This window comes from Pelobates fuscus, chromosome 2 (assembly GCF_036172605.1).
Source record: "Pelobates fuscus isolate aPelFus1 chromosome 2, aPelFus1.pri, whole genome shotgun sequence".
Classification (NCBI taxonomy): Eukaryota; Metazoa; Chordata; class Amphibia; order Anura; family Pelobatidae; genus Pelobates; species Pelobates fuscus.
This window is the reverse complement of record NC_086318.1, coordinates 8,856,287-8,879,863: the sequence shown is the minus strand read 5'-3', so window position 1 is coordinate 8,879,863 and position 23,577 is coordinate 8,856,287. Positions and strand designations below refer to the sequence as shown.

Genomic DNA, 23,577 nt, shown 5'->3' with positions numbered 1-23,577 from the left:
GATAAATATGCAGGACTTGAACTATAACAGGGTCAAGTTCTATGTTAACATAGAAATAAAGCTAGCAAATGTGTAGATTAGCAGATATCATAAATAAAAGCCGTTACTTGGAATCCAGTGCTAGAGCAGGGGAACAGGTAGATCAGACGTTCTGTAGACACTTAGCTTTGCTGGAGGAACGGAGCAAACAGGCTACTGAGCAAGAGCTAAGTATGGAGCTGCCCTGGCCAACTTCCTAAATGGAAACGGGAAATGTGATGTGTATATGTTTTGTATTTCTGATCGTTATATGTACCAACCATCATTTATTATAGATTTTGAATAAATTTGTACAGTTCTGGGTGAGAGAGCCCATTTAATCTTGCACGATATTTCTGAATACTCAAGACACTCTGTTTTCAGACAGCTACCAGCAAGAAGAAAAATTATATTACTATCCCTGACTTTTGTCATTACCAAAGTAAAGCCTTATTTGCCTTTGCGGCCGACGAAATCTCATTTATGATAATTGGTGTGCCAGACAATTTGCAGTTTGAAGATGTATATGTTCTTTGACGAGTTTCATGTATGGTCACATAAAAATAAGACAGCCTCGAATGTCTAACATTCAAAATAGACCATGGTGAACCTCAACACACCAAACAGATCTGTATAAAATTCAGACCACAATATTTATCACAAAATACAAATCAAAAGGATTTCACTGCTTCATTACAGTCTTTACAATGAGTCCTTTAGGTCAAGATGCAGGCCCGAAGAGTGAAGTGAACATTCTCACCTGCTGAGTAATTGTAACATTCAACTTAGTGGTAGAGTTGAGTGCTTAAACTGCATATTCTTTGGTGTTAAATTGGTTTCTACATCAGAAAGATTAAAGTGGCTTATAGGAATCTGCCTTGAGACCAGGTCTTTGGAACAAATAGAATAATACACACAAATGCTTTCAGTGGGGCTTCCCCAGAAATATCACAAATGGAGGTCTCATGTGAGACATTGAGAAACCATCTAGTAGTTCTGTAACCTGCCCCCAGTGTGGGTTTTTTGGTGAGTCTTCAGATGGTGAGACTGCACAAAAGTCTTGGAACACAGCGTACACTTGTACGGTCGTTCCCCAGTGTGAATTCGCTGGTGAACTTTGAGAATTGAGTTCTTGATGAATTTTTTCCCACACACAGTGCAATGATAAGGTTTCTCTCCTGTGTGGACTCTCTGGTGGACCATCAGTTCGTAGGGCTGTCTGAATGTTTTCACGCAGTGGTGGCAATGATAAGGTCTCCCACCGGCATGCCCAATCTGGTGTCTGAGGAAACGGGCCAGGTCTGAAAATGTTTTAGAGCATTCATTGCACTGATATGGCCTGTCTCTTGTGTGCTGCGGCAAAGGGGACAAAATACCCACACGATTATGCCATCCACTCCATTTATACAGTGAACCATTCAAGATGTAGTCTTCAGCTGGCAAGTCATTCTGGTTCATATCTTCCTGTCCAAACTCTATAAAATGATATGTATTATTAACGGTGCTATACAGTATATACTTTATATAAGATGTATGGACTGGATCAATCTCTTTCACAAAACACATACTAACAACCTATTTGATGGATCCATTAAAACATAATATTAGTGCACATTTTGGACTGCTGGTGCTCTATTAAGTTCTACTTCATAAGTTAAGTTAAGTTAAATTCTAACTCGTGGACTCTCCAATGAGCTTACATCAAAAGACATATTCATAGGTAAACTTAAAATAGGGAGACTCTGGTTGATAAATATAACACAATTCTCTTTCATTAAATGGAAAGTATAACTCCCTGTGATGGGTAAACAGTGCTTTTATGCAAAAGCTTATTGAATAAGTATATTATATGTGGAAGTAAATAATTCACTATAACTTGGATGATCTGGGATGGGAAAAGGCCTACATCAAATATTCAATAAACCATTGGTTTAAATATTTCAGCAACATGTTCATGTAAATTATAACTTGTACACGTCTGCCTCATTCACTTTATAATAATGTATGTACTGTAACAGGTATTTAGGCCCGTAGCAATATCCATACTAGGCAATACTGGTGGCCTCACCTTGGTTAGGTCCATCGTGTGGGTCTCTGTCTCCAGAAGCTTGACTTATCCACATCTCCTCCATGTCAGTGGTTCTCATGGCTGAGTCACTCTCTGCAAATAGGATTAAAAGTTACATACGTGGAATACATAATGACCATGTTTTAGTAATTTCACAGCACACGGATATTACTGATCAAAGAGAAGGAAAACTACATGTTGTTTGAGCAGGGACTTTGCCACCTCTTGTTCCTGTAAGTTAAAATTGCCTAGGTGCTGTCCTTCGTTCTTCCACCTACTGTTTTAATACAACACAATATACAATATGTAAATGAACTACGGACATAATTTGAGCTGTGTATCTTTTGATCCATGCATGTTTGGCTCAGACCATGTAGATCTACCAGCTCTGCCATAACAGCTGTATTTTGGGTTTAGTTACATTGCTAAGTGATAAAATCAAACCTTTAAAAGTATTCTTTCTATAAAGTGTATGGATTGCTTCTCATAAATCCAGTTTATACAATGCTGCTTCCTTGTCTGGACCAGGTGTCTTCAGCTATTACGGTTATATGCAAATAATATAATATGCCCTTTTATCTTTCTTTTAAATGACCAGTTTTAGAATGTAATGTTACTATTGCTCCCTCATCCATAAACATGCCATATGGGTTTGGATGTCAAGTTATATGGTAGGTCAGTCATGCTACTTCCTGTAAGTGGAACAGGTTGACCTACAGAGCAAAACAGGCCATTCATATCACTTCCTGTCTCCGACCAGACATAGCAAGACAAAGCTTCAATGCTAATGTATATTTTTATATATGTAACATTCTGAGAGTTAGGGAAATCACATTAGTGCATACAATAAGGGGCAATTCTTAAGAAATCTAGAGGAAACCTAGCAGTAGAGATCAGGGAATCAACTACAATAATGAAATCCAGATAAAGAGGGCATCCTAAAATAGACATAGAATCAGGGAGCATTCCAAGGAAGATAGAAAGCCCAGCAATGGATTGATTGAGGGATATTTCCAAGAGATAGAGATAGAAAGTCCAGCAATGGATTGATTGAGGGATATTTCCAAGAGATAGAAAGCCCAGCAATGGATTAATTGAAGGGTATTTCCAAGAGATAGAAAGCCCAGCAATGGATTGATTGAGGGATATTTCCACGAGAGACAGAAAGCCGAGCAATGGATTGATTGAGGGATATTTCCAAGAGATAGAAAGCCCAGCAATGGATTGATTGAGGGATATTTCCAAGAGATAGAGATAGAAAGCCCAGCAATGGATTGATTGAGGGATATTTCCAAGAGATAGAAAGCCCAGCAATGGATTGATTAAGGGGTATTTCCAAGAGATAGAGATAGAAAGCCCAGCAATGGATTAATTGAGGGGTATTTCCAAGAGAGAGAGAGACAGAAAGTCCAGCAATTGATTGATTGAGGGATATTTCCAAGAGATAGAAAGCCCAGCAACGGATTGATTGAGGGATATTTCCAAGAGATAGAGATAGAAAGCCCAGCAATGGATTGATTGAGGGGTATTTCCAAGAGAGAGAGAGACAGAAAGCCCAGCAATGGATTGATGGAGGGATATTTCCAAGAAATAGAGATAGAAAGCCCAGCAATAGGTTAATTGAGGGATATTTCCAAGAGATAGAAAGCCCAGCAATGGATTGATTGAGGGATATTTCCAAGAGATAGAGATAGAAAGTCCAGTAATGGATTGATTGAGGGATATTTCCAAGAGATAGAGATATAAAGTCCAGCAATGGATTGATTGAGGGATATTTCCAAGAGATAGAGATAGAAAGCCCAGCAATGGATTAATTGAGGGATATTTCCAAGAGATAGAGATAGAAAGCCCAGCAATGGATTGATTGAGGGATATTTCCAAGAGATAGAGATAGAAAGCCCAGCAATGGATTGATTGAGGGATATTTCCAAGAGATAGAAAGCCCAGCAATGGATTGATTGAGGGATATTTCCAAGAGATAGAGATAGAAAGCCCAGCAACGGATTGATTGAGGGATATTTCCAAGAGTGAGAGACAGAAAGCACAGCAATGGGTTGATTGAGGGATATTTCCAAGAGATAGAGATAGAAAGCCCAGCAATGGATTGATTGAGGGATATTTCCAAGAGAGAGAGAGAGAAAGCCCAGCAATGGATTGATTGAGGGATATTTCCAAGAGAGAGAGAGAGAAAGCCCAGCAATGGATTGATTGAGGGGTATTTCCGAGAGAGAGAGAGAGAAAGCCCAGCAATGGATTGATTGAGGGATATTTCCAAGAGAGACAGAAAGCCCAGCAATGGATTGATTGAGGGATATTTCCAAGAGATAGAAAGCCCAGTAATGGATTGATTGAGGGATATTTCCAAGAGTGAGAGATAGAAAGCCCAGCAATGGATTGATTGAGGGGTATTTCCAAGACAGAGAGAGAGACAGAGACAGAAAGTCCAGTAATGGATTGATTGAGGGATATTTCCAAGAGACAGAGACAGAAAGCCCAACAATGGATTGATTGAGGGGTATTTCCAAGAGATAGAAAGCCCAGCAATGGATTGATTGAGGGATATTTCCAAGAGATAGAAAGCCCAGCAATGGATTGATTGAGGGATATTTCCAAGAGATAGAAAGCCCAGCAATGGATTGATTGAGGGATATTTCCAAGAGATAGAAAGCCCAGCAATGGATTGATTGAGGGATATTTCCAAGAGATAGAAAGCCCAGCAATGGATTGATTGAGGGATATTTCCAAGAGATAGAAAGCCCAGCAATGGATTGATTGAGGGATATTTCCAAGAGATAGAAAGCCCAGCAATGGATTGATTGAGGGATATTTCCACGAGAGACAGAAAGCCCAGTAATGGATTGATTGAGGGATATTTCCAAGAGAGAGAGAGAGACAGAAATTCCAGTAATGGATTGGTTGAGGGATATTTCCAAGAGAGAGAGAGACAGAAAGCCCAGCAATGGATTGATTGAGGGGTATTTCCAAGAGATAGAGATAGAAAGCCCAGCAATCGATTAATTGAGGGATATTTCCAAGAGAGATAGAGATTGAAAGCCCAGCAATGGATTGATTGAGGGGTATTTCCAAGAGATAGAGATAGAAAGCCCAGCAATTGATTGATTGAGGGGTATTTCCAAGAGTGAAAGATAGAAAGCCCAGCAATGGATTGATTGAGGGATATTTCCAAGAGATAGAAAGCCGAGCAATGGATTGATTGAGGGATATTTCCAAGAGATAGAAAGCCCAGCAATGGATTGATTGAGGGATATTTCCAAGAGATAGAAAGCCGAGCAATGGATTGATTGAGGGATATTTCCAAGAGAGAGAGGGAGAGAGAGAGAGAGACAGAAAGTCCAGTCATGGATTGATTTCCAAGAGAGAGCGAGAGAAAGCCCAGCAATCAAATAATTGAGGGATATTTCCAAGAGAGAGAGATAGATTGAAAGCCCAGCAATGGATTGATTGAGGGGTATTTCCAAGAGAGAGAGAGATAGATAGAAAGCCCAGCAATGAATTGATTGAGGGATATTTCAAAGAGAGAGAGTGGTAGAAAGCCCAGCAATGGATTGAGGGGTATTTCCGAGAGTGAAAGATAGAAAGCCTAGCAATGGATTGATTGAAAAGTATTGCAAAAGAGATAGAAAGCCAAGTTATGGACTAACTAGGGTATTCCAAGTGAGATACAGAAAGATTAGCAATGAACTGATAGGGTGGCACATTCCAAGAGGGACAGCTAGGTAAGCTATGGATCAATGAGAAAGCACTATAAGAGCAGTAGAAATTAGAATTAAAGTTGGATCAGGGGACATTCCAAGAGTAATAGAAAGCCAAACTCGATCAGAGAGCAGTCTAACAGAGATAGAAAGCTAAGCTATGTATCGATCAGTCAGCATTTCAAAAGCGTCAGAAAGCCAATGTATGGATTAAGCAGGGAGAATTCTCATAGAGAGAGAAATCAAAGATAAGGATCGATCAGGGGGCATTCCAAAAGAGATAGAAAGCCAAACTATTGATTGATCAGGGGGCATTCCAAGAAAGATAGAATGACAAGTGAAGGATAGATCACAGGAATTCCATGAAATGTGAAAGTTTTCAAGTGTCTGTCACCTCAAACTTGCCTTTCTTCTATTGTTTCCTCCTCCTTCCTCTTTCAGAATCTGTTCTTCTTTTCTGATCTATTTCTCTTCAAAACATAAGACAAAGAAGTGACTACAATGTCTTATGTATTTTTCCTACGCTTGACAATCTTGACAAAGGGTGGTGCTTGCCTTCAGAAATGAAGAACAAATTCTGAAAGAGGAAGAGAAGAGGAAACAATAGGAGAAAGGTAAGTATGACGTGACATTGCCATTTTAACTTCTACTTTAGAAATAGTGGAACAAACAGTCAGTCTCTTTAAACCAGGATTCTCAAAGTACTAGCCCGTGGGCCATTTCCAGCTCCCTAAATACTGTATTGAAACCCACTGCTACTTTCACAGAAAAGAGAGATCTGTCTGCATCCTGGCACCTTTCTACCTTTCTATGTCCTGGATTGTTGGTGGCCAGGGCCATGATCATACTGTGGTTGAGGACACTAGCTGACTGACTACAACAAAATGGTCTCTTTTGTGTGTATCTATCCATCCATTTCACATTCTTGCGAGCCTAGCTAATGACAAACAAGGTGACATGCGGTGGCCGGAGCCATAAGCCTGAGGCCTACACACCAAGACGATATGCTGGTAAAGCACAATCCCTCATAAGGGAAATACCTGAGACATGCAGGATATACTGGGCATCAGAGTGATACCTGGGATGTGGAGGATACACCAGGGGTGAGAGCGATACCTGGGATATGGAGAATACACCGGGGGTGAGAGCGATACCTGGGATATGGAGGATACACTGGGGGTGATGAAGATACCTGGGATGTGGAGCATACATGGGAGAGGGGAGGGTGATGGAGATGCCTGGACATTAAGGATACGCTGGGGGTAAGCAAGATACCTGGGACATGGAAGATACACAGGGGTTACAACACCTGGGATATGGAGCATGCACAGGGGTAAGACACCTGGGATATGGAGGATACACTGGGGGGCTGGGGGGTGATGGAGATACCTGGGATGTGGAGCATACATGGGGGGGTGATGAAGAGGCCTGGACATGAAATATACGCTGGGGGTAAGTGAGTATCAGTATTATATTGATCCAGCTCGCAGAATAGTATCACACCCTAGAACTAATGGTAACGTCTAACCGGGCCTTACAATGGCTGGACTTAACGTACCCGAGAATAGTCAGAAAACTAGCCGAGGTCAAGGACACAGAACGAGACACAGCGATAAGGAAAAGCCAAAATTCAAGGGTACCAGAAATCAGGGAAGTCAAAACGAAGCCAAAGTCAAAAACCAGAAAAACATGATAAGGAACACACTTTCGGATAACCATCTGAGGGAAACCATGAAAGGGCAATGAGCCAAGGAATAAGTGAGTTTAAATAACACTCTTGCAGATCCGATTGGCTGTACCTAGTCCTTGACCACAAAACGTGCGTCTTTTGCGTGACATCACCTGCACATCAACGTCTTTACCGTGGACAGACGTGGGACTATATAATTGCGTGGGTCCGCAGTGGCTGGCGTGCACCGGCATGCTGCACAAGCCAGGCATCATGGCAGAAGACCGCCAAGCGGCACTCCCCTCGATCTTTGGTAGGTAATTATCTCAGTTTTTTCCACATGGATACGAAGGATACGTGACAGCGAGATACCTGGGACATGGAGGATAGCCTGGGGTTTATGAAGATACCTGGGGGTGAGAGAGTTACCTGGGACTTGGAGGATACACAGGGAGTAAAACACCTGGGATATGGAGGATACACTGGGGGTGATGGACATACCTGCGGGTGAGAGAGATACCTGTGACTTGGTGGGTACACTGGTGGTGAGGGAGATACTGGGACATAAAGGATACTCTGGGTGTGAGACAGATGCCTGTGGCATGGAGGTTATACTGGGGATGAGGGTGATACCTGGAACATGGGAGATACACTAGAAGTGAGGGAGATACCTGAGAAAAAGGTGATGACGGAGATACCTGTGTGTAAGGAAGTGTGTAACTATGTGAGTATGCAACAGTTTTGCTGTGTGTACTTAAGTGTGTAGTTGTGTAAAAGAGTGTGTAGCTGTATGTAATTAGTATTTACTGTCTTGTTCTAAGAACATTTAATAGTAAGCAACTGTGTACTTAAGGGTACTCTTAAGAATACAGGGGCATAAAAAATAACAAAAAACACAATAAACAGCAATTTTACCAATTTTTTTTAATTAAATCTTAGATGTGACAGAATACAACAGCCTGAGAATAAACTACATATCTGAGAAGTAAATGTATCAAGTAATTTTTCTTTTAGGGGGAATGGTAGTCTGATCTATACTGGGCCTGGGGAACTGTGTCATCTGCCTCCATACTGCCCTATGGAAGTTAGGGGTGTCTACGGAGCTTCTGCTGTCCATACTTTCTGAACCAATTGATGTAGGCTTTAAGGCATCAATTCCTTTTTGAATTATGCTTCCTAAGGTCGCCAGTCCATCAGTTTGCTGGATCTGCAAGAGATTTAAGGAGTAGGCAATCTGAGACAAGATGGAATTCTGCTCCTGCATTAAAATGTTGGACTCACGCTGGTGGGAAGAGATTGTCTCCAGAGTGCTTGACTGTCTGCAAAGAGTCACATTAATCGAAGAAAACTGTTTATCCTGCATTTTGAGGAGCAGTTGGTGAGAGAAAAAACTGTTGGGTTTGAGACTCTCCTCGCATAAATCTTCTACATTATCTTCTGAAGATTCTTCCTTGTGCTCATCACTCTGAAGATTAGTCTTTGCTAAACCATCTTGTTCTTCCAGCTGGTCAGATATTTGAATCTCAGGACCAGGTGAAGTAGGAGCTGGTTCTTCTGAAGACTTGTTGCCAGATTCATATTCTGTGTCCAGTGGTGTTGGTGAATCAGGGACAATTTTTACAGATTCTGCTACTTCTAGAGGACCTTAAAAAAAAAGAAGAAACATTTATTCAGCATAGTTAGAAAATTCAGCACAGACTTATACAAAATGCAGGAAGTAGGCAAGGTGTACAAAGACTGGATTTACACTAGCATGGGCAGGAAGAGAGATATGTACAGTGAGAAGAAGGCATGTTTTAGATAAAGAATGTTAGGGTTATATTATGGGTATGCTATTAGGTCATTTTATCTGCAAAACCAATTGTCTCCGCAGTACCTAAAGCTTAAAGGACCACTCTAGTGCCAGGAAAACATACTCATTTCCTGGCACTAGAGTGCCCTGAGGGTGCCCCCACCCTCAGGGACCCACTCCCGCCAGGCTCTGGGGGGAGGAAGGGGTTAAACTTACCTCTTTCTCCAGCGCCGGGCGGGGAGCTTTCCTCCTCCTCCTCTTCTTCCTCGCTACGTCATCGGCTGAATGCGCATGCGCGGCAGGAGCCGCGCTCGCATTCAGCCGGTCGCATAGGAAAGCATTCATAATGCTTTCCTATGGACGCTTGCGTGCTCTCACTGTGATTTTCACAGTGAGAAGCACGCAAGCGCCTCTAGCGGCTGTCAATGAGACAGCCACTAGAGGCTCTGGAGGCTGGCTTAACCCTCAGTATAAACATAGCAGTTTCTCTGAAACTGCTATGTTTATAAAAAAAAGGGTAAAAGCTAGCTGGACCTGGCACCCAGACCACTTCATTAAGCTGAAGTGGTCTGGGTGCCTAGAGTGGTCCTTTAATTAATGGAACCTGACAAAATGAAAAACATGTCATCATGTTAATGCTGACACAAGGTTTGTCTTGCCTATCTCAGTGGGGGAAGACAGAAAGGTGATATATTGTATGAGACTTGTTCTGAGTAGTCTATTATCCAGATCTGCCAATTTTATGTTTCGTCCGGGGACAATGCAAGATCAGATTTAGTTAATTTTATTTGTGATAGAGCAGAGCATTAGTCTTTGTCTCTCATAGATGGGTGCCATGGAAGACTGTGGAAATGTAGCCAGTGATTCAATTTGATTCAATATTCTGTGGCCTCTCATAAGTTGAGAATTCAGAACAATCTAGACATTACTACAGTTTTCTGAGCTTTTACAGAAAAGATTACATGGAAACGAAGACACCCTACTCTGGGACTTGTGTAAACTATCCTCTACAGCTCGAGCACTGAGCTGTTATGTAGATGGTTCTTTACAATGTTCACAGAAACACAGATCATAAACACACAAAACGTCTGGCTTGATTTAATATTGTAGGATAAGCTTTCTAAATGATTTAGTATATTTAGATAAACATATAAAATGGTTTATTTTTCAACATACAAAATACCCAAAAATATATCAATACATCAAAAATACCAAAATATTACAAAATCTAAATATTTCTTATAACATTAGATCATTTATGGATACAAAAAGTGTATCCATAAATATTAAACCATTTGGAACGCTTATTAACAGTATTAAATCAAGGACTTGTGTGTTTCCATCAGTAAACTCCACGTGGACAACATGGAACAATCCTATCACATGAATATTTACAGCTGGTTCATTTTCTACAATAAAGCCATCTACGCTCCTGTACATAAAGCTCCATAATTATATTTAAAGGGACACTATAGTCACCAGTGCAACTACATGTATTCCTGACCCTATAGTATTAACACGACCATCTAGCCCCCCTGGGCCCCTCATGCCTCCATAAATATAGTAAAAATCTTACTGTATTCAAGCCAGAAGCTGTAAATCTGCATGCTGTTAGACTTAGGAAAAACAAGCAGTCTGCTGACATGTGATAGCCTAAACCAATTACAGTGCTTCCCCATTGGATTGGCTGAGACTGACAAGGAGGCAGATCCGGGGCAGAGCCAGAATGATTCAAACACAGCCCTGGCCAATCAGCATCTCCTCATAGAGATGAATTGAGTCAATGAATCTCTATGAGGAAAGTTCAGTGTCTGCATGCAGAGGGAGGAGATACTGAATCACAGGATGCTGTGCACAGTGCTGCCCTGTGCTCTGCTGACAGCAGATCTGAGTGGATGGAGGCATATTTTGCCTCTATCAACTCAGAAGTCCCTCTGGTTCACTCTGGTTCACGCTGAGTGACTGCAACTGGAGGTGTTCCTAGCTTTCACTGTATTTTCAGTGTTTACATGAGAAAGGCTGCAGGGAGCTATAGTTCTCACTTGAACAACCTCATTAAGCTGAAGTTGTTCAGGTGACTATAGTGTCCCTTTAACAAAAAAGGGAAGATTGGAAAGGGCAGAGGAGGATGAAAGAGAAGTATAATAAAAGACTTAAAGAGTCTGCTAGGTGAAGATGTCAAGTTTACTGTTAAGAAGACTCAGCATTGTGGGTATTACAGAATATGCCACTTCTTAGCATGAAATACAAAATAAGAAGAAAATGGAGAAACAAACCGGAAACTGGAAATAAGTAAAAAAAAAAAATAAAAAAAAAATAACAGATCATTGTAAGGATAAAAATATATATTTTCACATTTATGGGGATAATACTGTATTAACCAATCCCCATTAATAACAATGAATGTTTCAGGTGAAAGAATGAGAAGGAGATTATTTACCAGATTCCTCCTCCGGCAGATTAGCTTCATTTCTGACCCATTGTACTTTCTTGCTAAATTCCGGCATGAAGAAATCCCTCAGTCTCTGCTCATATGACGTTAGCCTCAAGTAAGGCGGGGGTCGGCGCCCGGTCTCAGCTTCGTGCTGTGCTGCCTCCTTCACCTTTCTTTTCATCACAAGTTTAGCATTCATCCAACGCTTCCTTACTTTTTCAGTGGTGCGGAAATCGACCCCAAGAGCATTTATTCCATCAGCTATGGCTTGCCAAATGGCATCCTTGGCAGCAACTGTGGTTGTGGCAGACTCTTTTCCAAACAGCTTAGGGTAGTTTTCCATCACCATATTCACAAGGACTTCTAGTTCTCTATCCGTGTACTTGCGCACACGGTGAGCTCCATGGGATGGAGAAGGTTTAGGATGGCATTCGGGAACATAAGGAATGTCATTTTCTTTGGGTGGCAACATTGTTCCAGTGTCGCTGACTTGTGAAGGGGCATCTGCTGTATCTGGCATATTGGTACAGAACAAAGAGTTTAGACATACCTGCCATTCATTGTTTGAGCAGCCAGGAACTCACTGAACCAATAAAGTGCTATCAATGTCTAAACTGTTAAGCTATTTGATGCAAACCTTCCTGGGTGCTTAAAAATTATTTTCCTCCAAAACCAAACTTGCATTTATTCAGCTTTGAGTACAACTACTTCAAAATAATGCTTGCATTTGGAATTGGGTAATTAAATACCATGTTGCCAGTAAAGGAGCAAGTTGAGCCCCCTTTGCCGTACCATTAATCAATGTTTTCAAGCAAGGTTCTGCACATCTCCTTGTCAATAGTTCAATGAATCTTTATGTTACCATATTACAAATCGACATTTATACTCCTCAGTCTCTCATTAGATTCTCTCCTTTTTGTTTTTTTAATTGTATTATAAAATTATATATTTTTATTATAAATACATTTTTTAATTCTTCCAGAAATATATAAAAGGTACACTTAAAAGGAAATATGGGACAAGTTGAAATATTTTATGTCTTGTCCAACACTACTCCAACTCTGTGAACATCATCTGCAACATTTCAAAAATTCTTGAATACACTGGAATGCATTATCATTTAATCTACCAATAAGGTTATGTTTTCAAACAAATCAGAGACAAAGAAACTATTCCTTGCAGGCACATGTTCTTTGTAATATTGGGCAACAAAAATCCACCTTTTCAATGCATTAGACATGTTTATTAAGTTTTTTGTATTTTATTTTATTTAGTGTAACTACATTGTTTTTTGCACTAGGGTTAGTGATCACCAGGGCCGCCACCAGAAATTTTGGGGCCCCTAACTCAGCTCAGGGTCTGCGCCCCCTGGGGCCCGCCTCCAAATACCGCCCACTGGGTCCACACACAGACACAAACGCACACACTGATACAAAAGGACACAGATACATACTAACAGACACACATACTGAAACAGACATACACGCATACAGGCATACATACTGACACACACATACTGAGACATACACACAGGCATACATAGTGACAGACAGACACATAATAACATACATACAGACACCAACATACATACATCCATACACACACATTCATACATACAGACACTGACATCCATACACACATACATTCATAATGGCATACAGACTGACATACATGCATATATACAGACATACTGACAGACATACATGCATACAGACATCCATACACACATACACACAGACCTACGTTCATAATAATATGCAGACATACAGACATACATATATAATGACATACATATATACATACATAGACATACATACATACAGACATACATGTATGCATACAGACATACACAAACATACATAGACAGACATACATACGTAGACATACATGCATGCAGTCAGACAGACATAGACATACACACAGACATGCATCCAGACATACATACATACAGACATATACATACATACAGAGACATACATACATAGACATACACACAGACATACATGCATACAGACACACAGACATACATGCATACAGACAGACATACACACATACATACAGACATACACACATGCATACAGACATACACACATGCATACAGACATACATACATACACAGACAGACATACATACACATACATGCATCCAGACACAGACATACACGCATACAGACAGACATACATACATCCAGACACAGACATACACGCATACAGACAGACATACAGACATGCATGCAGACAGACATACATAGACATACATGCATACAGACATACACATACAGACAGACAGACATACATGCATACTGACAGACAGACAGACAGACATACATACATACAGACATACACGCATACAGACACACAGACATACATACAAACATACATGCATAAAGACACACAGACACAGCACTTCCTCCCAGCAGCACTTGCGGCTGCTTTTTTTTTTTTAAAGGGGCCCGGTCGCGCTATACAACAGCCACAGCGCTGACCGGGCCCCTGAAGGAGGGGGCTCATCGGGTGGCCCTAAGTGTGTGGGCCACCCGATGGGCCCCACACGTGGGGCCCGGGCAGCCGGGCCCCCCAGGGCCGCCGGGCCCGTGACAACTGTTATGGTTGTCACCCCCTGATGGCGGCCCTGGTGATCACTCCAGATATCTTGGAGGCATTGGTGGTCTGACAAGGAGTCTTTACATTAGTAGATGATTAGAGTGTAAAGTGGTTCCTAATCTATTGTAAAAACAATTCCCATTATGTATTAAGGTCAACATAGCAGCATGGTAGCTGTGTTACTCCAAAATCAGTAGATCTACCTTTTGGGTTTTGGTTAAAAGGAGATTGTGAAGTTTTGATATCTCCAACAAACAGTGTGTTTTAAAGGGATGTTTCCTGCATTATATAATGTAAGGCAGCATCTAAGCAAGTCTTATATGTTTAAGAGATGCCTTCTTCTAGGTAAGTTTTGGGGGTTTATTATCTAACCACAAAAGTGTGTTTTGTATAACAAGATAGAGTCACACGTCTTCCCGTAACTGATGAAAATGCTTGGTTGTATGTAACGCCTCAGATGCAGAATATTCACAAAGTATCATGGGTCTTAGATCAAGACGTGAAACAATAGGGTCTAAATGAGAGAACTTGGTGGTATTGTCAACTCTATCATATGTATGATCATGGATGTTATATCTCACTTGTATTGCCCCTCTAATGTAAGACTATGTCCTCTTGTTGTGGTAGTTTTTTCTTCTTTTAAATATAGTCTCCTCCTTTACTCTGTTGATTCCCTTTATGTATTTAAATGTTTATCATATCTCCCGTCTCGTATTTCCTCCAAGCTATACATTCCTTTAATTCTGTGAATATGACCTGAAGATTTTCAGATATAACAAAGACACTAGCATTGCTGATAAGATAGTTCTTTAAACACCAAATCCATCAGGTTCTCCTTATGAAAGGTTTAGAGATCTGTGATTTGTTTGATATCTAGCGAGTCCGTCTAATGCTCTTGGACTTCATTTCAGAACGATCTTGCCTTCTCCCCGGACTAAACACTCGGGTAAATTATTATATATGTGTTTGGCTCTATCTTCAAGGCTTGTGCAGTCTCCTGAGATAATGACTTTAATTTACAGTAGAATGTTAAATATTACATGAAAATTTTGAAAAAGAGACTTCCACAGCTGGATCGACTGAATTCCACATGTTTTATGTAACTTTTAACGAAATTCCAGACAACTGCTTGTATTTTGGGGTGTGACAGACATGAGCGCCCAGCAGAAAACTCCAAATTGGGGGAGGAGGGAGAGATTAGAACACCTTTTATAGATCTAACTTGATATGCTTTTGAGACAAATTTATGGACCATTTATTTACCTTTAAATACAGTGGTCCACTATTCACAATTATGTTTATTTATTTTGTGTTAAATAAGATATTCACTAGAAAATAAAATATCAATGCTACAAAAAAAAAAATTATTAGCAAAAAAATACAATAATTTGTATTTTATATGAATTTAAAAAAATATGTTGATTTTTCATTCTTTAATTGTATAATGTTGTTAAAAAGCTCTATATGGTTAATAATTTATTAGGGATATAAAGGGGTTAAATAAATATTGTGTGGACCGGTAAGATTGAATGAAGAACCTGCACAAACCTCCATGATATGACAGGTGATGCTGCATATACAAACAAGAATCCCACAAGCTTTGACCACGATAAGAAAAATAGGAGACAAATGTTGTTCTATACCTCCCCCATTGATGATGCAGCCAGAACGTTGGAGCAACCAACAACTTACTAGAGAACTAGCAGAAATGTTAAATGCTGGGTAATAGGACGAGTATTAGTAGTTTCCCTGCTGGGGGTGTACACAGTCAGAATGAATAAATAATCAGAGCAGATTAACAGCGCAATATATAAACAGCCTATAGTATAAAGTGATGCTGGGAACAATGGGAAAACAGACATTTTAATTACTGTAAATTCTATTTTCTTAGTATAAACAGAACTCACTCTTGTTTGCCTTCACTCTGGACAGGTAGTGAATTAACCTATAGTATATCTCCTGTCCACACATCCCCTATCATATACCACCATTCCTTTATGAATTTTAGTGATTTCCCTTAAAAATCAAAAACAAAAGATTGTATGTCTAGCAAAATGCAGCTTTGGGCTTGACACAACTTTACCCTTGTGAAAACCAGAGTAAGGTGGAGGTGCAGATAGGAACTGTATCGTTTTAAGTCTTTTAAGCAGTCAAAAAAATGGTTTAGAAACAAGGTCTTCAATAAAGTCCAATAAAGTGTTTCACAAACAAATCAGATTTTTCTAGGGGGGTGAATCTGATAGTTTAAAAAAAAATAAAGAAACATTTTTAAGGAGAGTCTTACTCAGAATTCAAACAAGAACCCAAAGAGCTGATAAAGTCCTTTCTGAAATCCCAGTTGAAGGAATTTTAAAACATGAGCCACTGAAGGAGCATTCGGATTAACACCCTGCTTGATGAACCATCCACAAATCGTCTTCCAGATGGTATATGTTGAAAGTCTATTTCAAATGAATTTCTATCACTTCTTCATCCAGTCCTTGGGCTTGTTGCATCAGCCTTTCAACAACTATGCTGTCAATGTGAATGTTCTCAGGAGCACTTCTGATTTGACTGGGTCTGCAGTTTCTCCTCTTAAAATGCAAGTTTCAAAACTTCTTGTTTGATAGAAGTAGTACTGAGAACCAACTGAGAATCAACACTTTCTGGGCCAAAACAGGATTACCCGTGTGATCTTATATTCTGTAGCACACGTAGGATAACCACTGTAGGAGATATATATATGTAGGAAAATGCCACAGGATTCAGACCATACAAAATATCTAGAAAGACTCCTTTGCGCAGGAAACAAATATTGGTACTTTCAGATTATTTTCTGATGGACTACATACAGAGTTCTAAACTTCTTTGTTATTATTGAGAATATGTAGTCATTTATTTCCCACCCTGCTTAGATCATCTACCAAAATATTGTTTTCTTCTTTGATATGGGATGTTGACAAAGCCATGACCGGTCTTTTTGCGCAAGACAATTTCTGAACAAAGAAGAGCAAGCAACTGAACTCTGGTGCTTCTCTGCTTATTTGGAGATGCTACTACTAGCTTGTTGTCCAGTCGAATTAGCATAGGTTTTCCTAGAAATCCAAGGAAGTTTTAACGGCTTGTGAATTGAAGAAGGTTAATGTTCTTCCACTGAACATGTTCCATTAATAATCCTGGTCTCCAAATGAGCATCACAACCTGTACTTGATGCATCCCTTGTTAGAGTTACCCAACTGATGCGAAAGACTCATAACATAGCTAGTATCCATCCACAGCTGCAAACAAACCTGGGTGATTTCTGAGACGGTCATCGTCTTGTCCAGATCTGTCCCAGATTAGCAGAATTTCTTGTTGTAAAGATCTCATCCTTCCCTTTGCCCATTGGACAGCTTTGGAATTAATATATTTTGTAACTTGGAGCCTATGAACAATCATAGCACACTTATTCGCTGTGTTGGAGATAGATTAGATTTTTTCCAGCTTAGGATCCATTCACGTGGAAAGAAAATAACTGTAAACTTGATGTCCTCCTGAAGTTGAGATTCTGAATGTGTGGAGCAAACAGTCTAGGTAAGGAATAGCAGGTATGATTCAGATGAAACTTTATTATCACTGTACAGAGTACGTACAAGGACAATGAAACACAGTCGGCCTCTGTTCAGAAATACAGTAGTAATTAATAAAATGTACTATATAAAAAAATGTACCCAGTGTAAGCTTTAGCAGACCATACCAAATGCCATCGTACTCCATTTTCCCTTGAGGATACCGAAAGAACCCCTACAGCATTGTTAAATATTCTCTGGATTGATGAAAGTCTGTAAGGAAGAGTGAAAGTGTAGAGTTTTTCCCTCCTGTCTTTATTACAAACTGCAGAAACTTTCAACAGATATGTGAACACAGGCGTCTTTATGTCTAGTGATGTCATATAGTCATTGATTGCATTGTACAATATATTATGGCATCCATTTAAAATCTTTTTATTTAAATGTATCAGTTCACAACAGGCTCAAATTCTTTCTTGGTTATTTTTTTTGGTGGAGGGGACAGAAGAGGTTGATGATTATATTTCAAATTTACTTCATAGAAAAGGTGAAACTCTACAAGAAGACTACACCTTATGATGTCTGACACCTGGTCTGTCTCTTGTGCAGTTATCTGTGTCCATCCAGTGCTAAACTGAAGGGCCAACCCTTCTCCAAAGGTAGTTCACAGAGCAATTCCTACACGCCATGTTTGCTGACCACTACTGCAACCTGAGGTAAACCCCATATGTTTTGTCAGAGATGCACACACTAATTCAATTGTCAGTTTCATGTGGCATAAAAGAGAAGAGGTTTAGCTGATTCTCCAGATATACTGTACCCTTACCACCGACGTCCCTGAAATTAAAGCTCAGCTCTGAGTGGCTAAATAAAGATGTCTGCAAGGTGTCTCAGATCTTATATCCATTGCGACCCTCGTAGGGATCGTGGTCTTCTGGGATAATTATGGAATCAGAACAACTCATTTAGAAACCAGGTCACAGTTTTTAGGTTCCTCATCTTGCTCATTTACAGCATCTTAAAGGTCAACGCTTCTCGGAATGTACACCATTGGGTGAAACATTAAAAATCCCCTATAACTTGTGTTCATTTATATTTCTTTTAAATAAGATGCTATAATTTTAAACCTAAATAAAAGGTTTAGCAAGTACCATCATATTCCAAATCAGACAAACCAGGCAAACATTGTTTCATGTCTCCTCCTCTCTGAATGCTCGCTCTGTGTTTATGACCAGATGCAATGGGCGGTTTGACTGACAGGGAGCTAAAATGGAGATGCCCAGTTACAGGATATGAAGTGTGGATTTCAACATTCAAGTTAGTTTTTTAAACCTTGCAAATATAGATTTGTTAAATGTGTTAATGTTAAGTAAACAGAATATTAAAAATGATGGGAAGTGACAATTCTCCTTTAAAGTGTTTAGAGATGAACATCCATCTTTCTAGGTTATCTCACTCTCTTTTTATCAAATGAAAAACATTTTGGGTGAAACCCGAGTCCGATGACAACCGTTCCATCTTCCTAGCCACTCTGGAGCTGGGTAACACATGCAGTCTGAATTGCAGCTGCCCTTACTTTAATAAAGGTTTATTGTACATTTTGTTGGAACCATCGTAAAAAATCTCTCTTATTGATTTGTTTGTTGTAGAGCATAGTTGCAAGTCAAAAAGACCAATATTTGAACTTTGAAACTGCGATTTCTCAACTAGGCTCATCTGGGGACAACGTCTTGTAAAGCCTCTTCGTGTGTGATGCAATGCAGACCGGCACGGAATGGATATAGGCACTTGTAGCCCTTTAAATATACAATCTATTTGAATATTAAAGACAATAAAACAGTGATTATGACAGCACTGTGTAATTACAGAGGAATACATGTGATCCACAAGGCTGCGATTGGACTAAAGCTTAACTCTCAAAGTGGCTGCTGCCAGGTTGGCACTACTTCCGATATTACATGTGTAACGGACCGTTTCAGCAGAAAAGGGGTAAAAATCCGTTTAGGCGATAATCCCCTTTTCTCAGAAAGGCACAGCTACTGTAAAAGCACCAAAACTCACGAATTTGGATATAGGTGAATGCATCAAACTCCCGAACTGCATACAAGGGAATAAGATAACACTCCAAGCTGGAACCTCACGAATAGCTGCTAGCAGACGAACAGGAAAAGCAGACATCAGCTTACACTCCTAGCAATCAATCTCCAACAGCATACAGTGAATCCCCCCAAGAACGAGACAAGGCTCCGTGTTGAGGGTCAAGCAGTGGTCTGTTTATTGAGGGCTACCTGCCCCTGTATTTATGCAGGTCTCCCACCTGGTGGACACTCCCCTAGGGGACCAGATGGAAGACTGAAACAGCAGACAGACATGTATCACTTTCGTACACACAGCCACAATACTTTCCCACAATGCATCCTGGTTTCCTCCTCTCTGTCCTGGAGAGAATTAATGAAGTAATTCAATTATCTCCCAGGACAAAGACCAGACTCCATTATGCACGTGGTGACACAGAAACAGTATATCACTTTAAAATACATACAGACACATTTTATACATAAAACACAGACATGTAACATATCCCCAGATAGCTCAGGTCTGGGTGCACATTATTAGGTGAATGGCACCCAGACCACCCGAATACAGTTTAAGTGCCATGGAGCCAAAGTCTTTAATTATACGAACAGGCTCCATGGCAGGCTATCTGGGTTACTACAGTTCACATAAAACAAACTACCGAATTTCCCTGCATTCACCAAATCCATACGAATTAGAACCAGGGGCTGGAGGTTCAGCGGTGCCTGCACGGAAAAGTGTCCGATTTTGGTGCATGAAAGCCGGGCAGAAAAGCGCTGGCTGCCCGGGGAGCTCCAGACCAGCGCCACCTAGCGGCCGCTAAGTGTAACAGCGGCCACACAGTTAACAGGCAATTAACTGCAGCTTCAGGGGGGTAAATTGGCAGCACACTCCAGCTTCTGGGTGGCCAATTAACAACGCCGGCCGGCTTCCCACGGCTCTGGGGAGGTTGGTGAACGGCTGTTTGTTCGGTAGATGGAATCTACTGAACTGCTGTGCAGAAAGGGAGAAATAAATATTTGTGCACAGCAAAATTAACCCTTTAGCTGCCGGTCCATAATCCGAAGGCAGCAGGCGGGCAACCAGGCTCCTCCAATACAATGTGGCGAGATTGGTTTCGTCACAACATGGAACACAAGTTTGACATTCATTCCGCCACTGAGAGTATATAAACGCCACCTGAGTCGTCCAATTAATGTCCTGACAAGTACCCCAGCAAATATCTGCCACCCCGTGGAGGAAAATGATAAAGGCATTCGCGGGTACCCACTTGCACTTTTTCCGCCAGCCTTGGCTACCTAATTGTCTTGCACAACATAGGACAGACAAAAGCTGAAATAGTAGGCGGGTGCGAGGAGTGAAATTATTCTAGAGGTTAATTGGGGAGGGACCCAATTTGTAAATTCTAGGTCCACATTTTGTTACTTGTCCAGACTGGCCGATACCCAGCAGTGAGTATTGATGCTATACATGGGGAAAACCAATATCTCACAAGTAAAGCAGTTTTTACACCTTGGATTACGTGCAACTATTCCCATGAAACCCTGTGTTTGTTTTTTCTGCCACTGTTTGTGGTATTTCGTCTAGGCTTTTATTTGAATTGTTTTGGAGGTTTGAGAGCTTTCGTTGTACATCTAGACTGTTTATATGTGAAACCAATTACCTGTTTACTGATTAATAGAGTTGTCTTATTTACACTGTAGACATTTAGTGCTAAAAAAATGGGGAGGAAACAACGACAAATGATGGAAGAAGAGAAAAATATGCTGTGATGGTGTCTGCTAGAGAAAAACCGATTCACACACTCTGTGTAATGAGGAGATATGCAGAGCCATCTGGAAAACATACCTTTCAGAGAAATAATCGGTTTCGGACCTTGGAAAACCAACACATAGATGAAAAATTAAACCATAATGAGAAAAAATGGTTAACGATGCATTTATCTTATTTTACCCGATGAGCAATCTATGGCACAGTCCACGGTGCAGAGACAGTTTACCTAAAGTCCCCACAACTCCTGAATGGTATCACATGGAAACATAGAATGTGACGGCAGATAAGAACCATTCGGCCCATCTAGTCTGCCTGATTTTCACGTCCAGTTTTGCCAATTTTCGGGGGAAGTCTTTTTGCACTCTGTGTGGTAACATGCTCTCCAGTATGAATGAATAAATATATTGGTTAAAAAACAATAATAAAAATGGAGTGCTACAATCACCAATGTGGGTCACTCATCTCACATACATAGGTAAAACGGTAAAAGTAGTGAGAGCACCCCCAAAGTACAATAAGTATGATAGTTACCCCTATGTTCAGTTAAAATCCTGAAGAGATAAAATCAGGAAAAAAACAGACATAGGGTGATAACGTACAAATAATTTTAAAATATGCAAATAAATGTGTAAACTCACAAACGCCAGAGTCTGTAAAGCAGATACGAATTCTAGGTAATGACATGCTAGAGAGCAAAATCCCAGTACAGTGTGAGATGCTGCCTGTTACACAACACCTTGTAAACAGAACGATACATCCAGTACGCAGCCACAAAAATATTCAGTACGCAGCCACGAAAACACAAGGATAGGTTCAGTACACAGCCATAACAATATCCAGTATGCAGCCACGAAAACACAAGAATGTGTCCAGTACACAATGCCACGGAAACACAATAATGTGTCCAGTACACAGCCACGGAAACACAATAATGTGTCCAGCACACAATGCCACGGAAATATGAGGAGATTTCCAATAGACAGAGCAATGGAACACTAAGCATTTTAACCACTGCAGAAAGGATAGGCATTTCCACTTACCTACTAGTCATTGGTGAGGAATGGAGTCCTATTAAGTTTGCCCTGGACAAGCCACTGCCTGCGAGGATCCTCAGTGCTGCTTGGAAGCCGTTTATCTGATGGCTACAGACATCCTGGTGATTAGGCAGCTCCAAACCTTCAGAATAGGTAAGTAGGTCTGCACCCTTAAGCCCACCCTGCCCTTTGTAAGTGGCGCAGACAGTTATTGTGATAGTGCGTGGTGGGTATTTTGGGAGTGCACAGGAGTCAGGACTCCTCAGAGCTGTGTTTGCTGCTGTCCATGCTCGGAGTTCACACAATGAGAAGTTTGCTGTTGCTAATAAAGTATAAACCTGGCTAGTAATATGACTTGGAATTTTTAGCCCTGATAAATTGCAGTATAGTGATAGCTTATTGCAGTGGTTATGGTGCGTTTTTTCAGTTTGACAAAGTTAAAGTCTCTCCCCCACCCAAACGTCCTTTGCAAACACTGAGAAAATGTGTGTTCGCTCATTATTTAGCCATGTTTGCAATGCCAGGCTGCGAGCATTGGGTGATGTGAACGTGTTTAGCCTCTGGGGACCGAAGGACAATCCGTTTTAGTCAAACTGCTCATAAAAGGCTTAGCAACCAGTGTTATTGCCTTAAAGTATTGGAATTTTGTACACTGTACCACTGTGTTATGCCATTTCTCAACCAAAAATAAAGAACTGGAAAAAATGTTTGTTTGCAACAAGAGGGACAGCACAGACATACTTCTTGCACCACAACCACAACAGTATGTTGCAGTGGTTATGGTGCTTAGAATGTTTCTTTAAGAATTCTTTATGACCATACTACTATTATTTACACAACACCAACCTATTCCGCAGCACAGCGTACACC

The 23,577-nt window shown here is 40.5% G+C and overlaps 1 protein-coding gene across 8 annotated transcripts in view; it reads right to left on the bottom strand.

Moving 5' to 3' along the window:
- The window catches only part of LOC134586415 (zinc finger protein 12-like), an 80,313-nt gene continuing 56,736 nt past the window's right edge, over positions 1 to 23,577 (bottom strand). For 4 of the 8 annotated variants that reach the window (XM_063441918.1, XM_063441919.1, XM_063441920.1 and 1 more), the window contains 2 exons: positions 11,701 to 12,207; positions 8,378 to 9,112 (listed from right to left, as the gene is read on the bottom strand). In XM_063441918.1, the coding sequence (XP_063297988.1) occupies positions 8,463 to 9,112; positions 11,701 to 12,207 (1,157 nt within the window). In that variant the 3' untranslated portion in view covers positions 8,378 to 8,462. Of the gene's footprint in view, positions 1,494 to 2,086; positions 2,180 to 8,377; positions 9,113 to 11,700; positions 12,208 to 23,577 lie in introns of those variants that run through there. The other 4 variants (XM_063441922.1, XM_063441926.1, XM_063441925.1 and 1 more) reach the window with 4 other exon arrangements.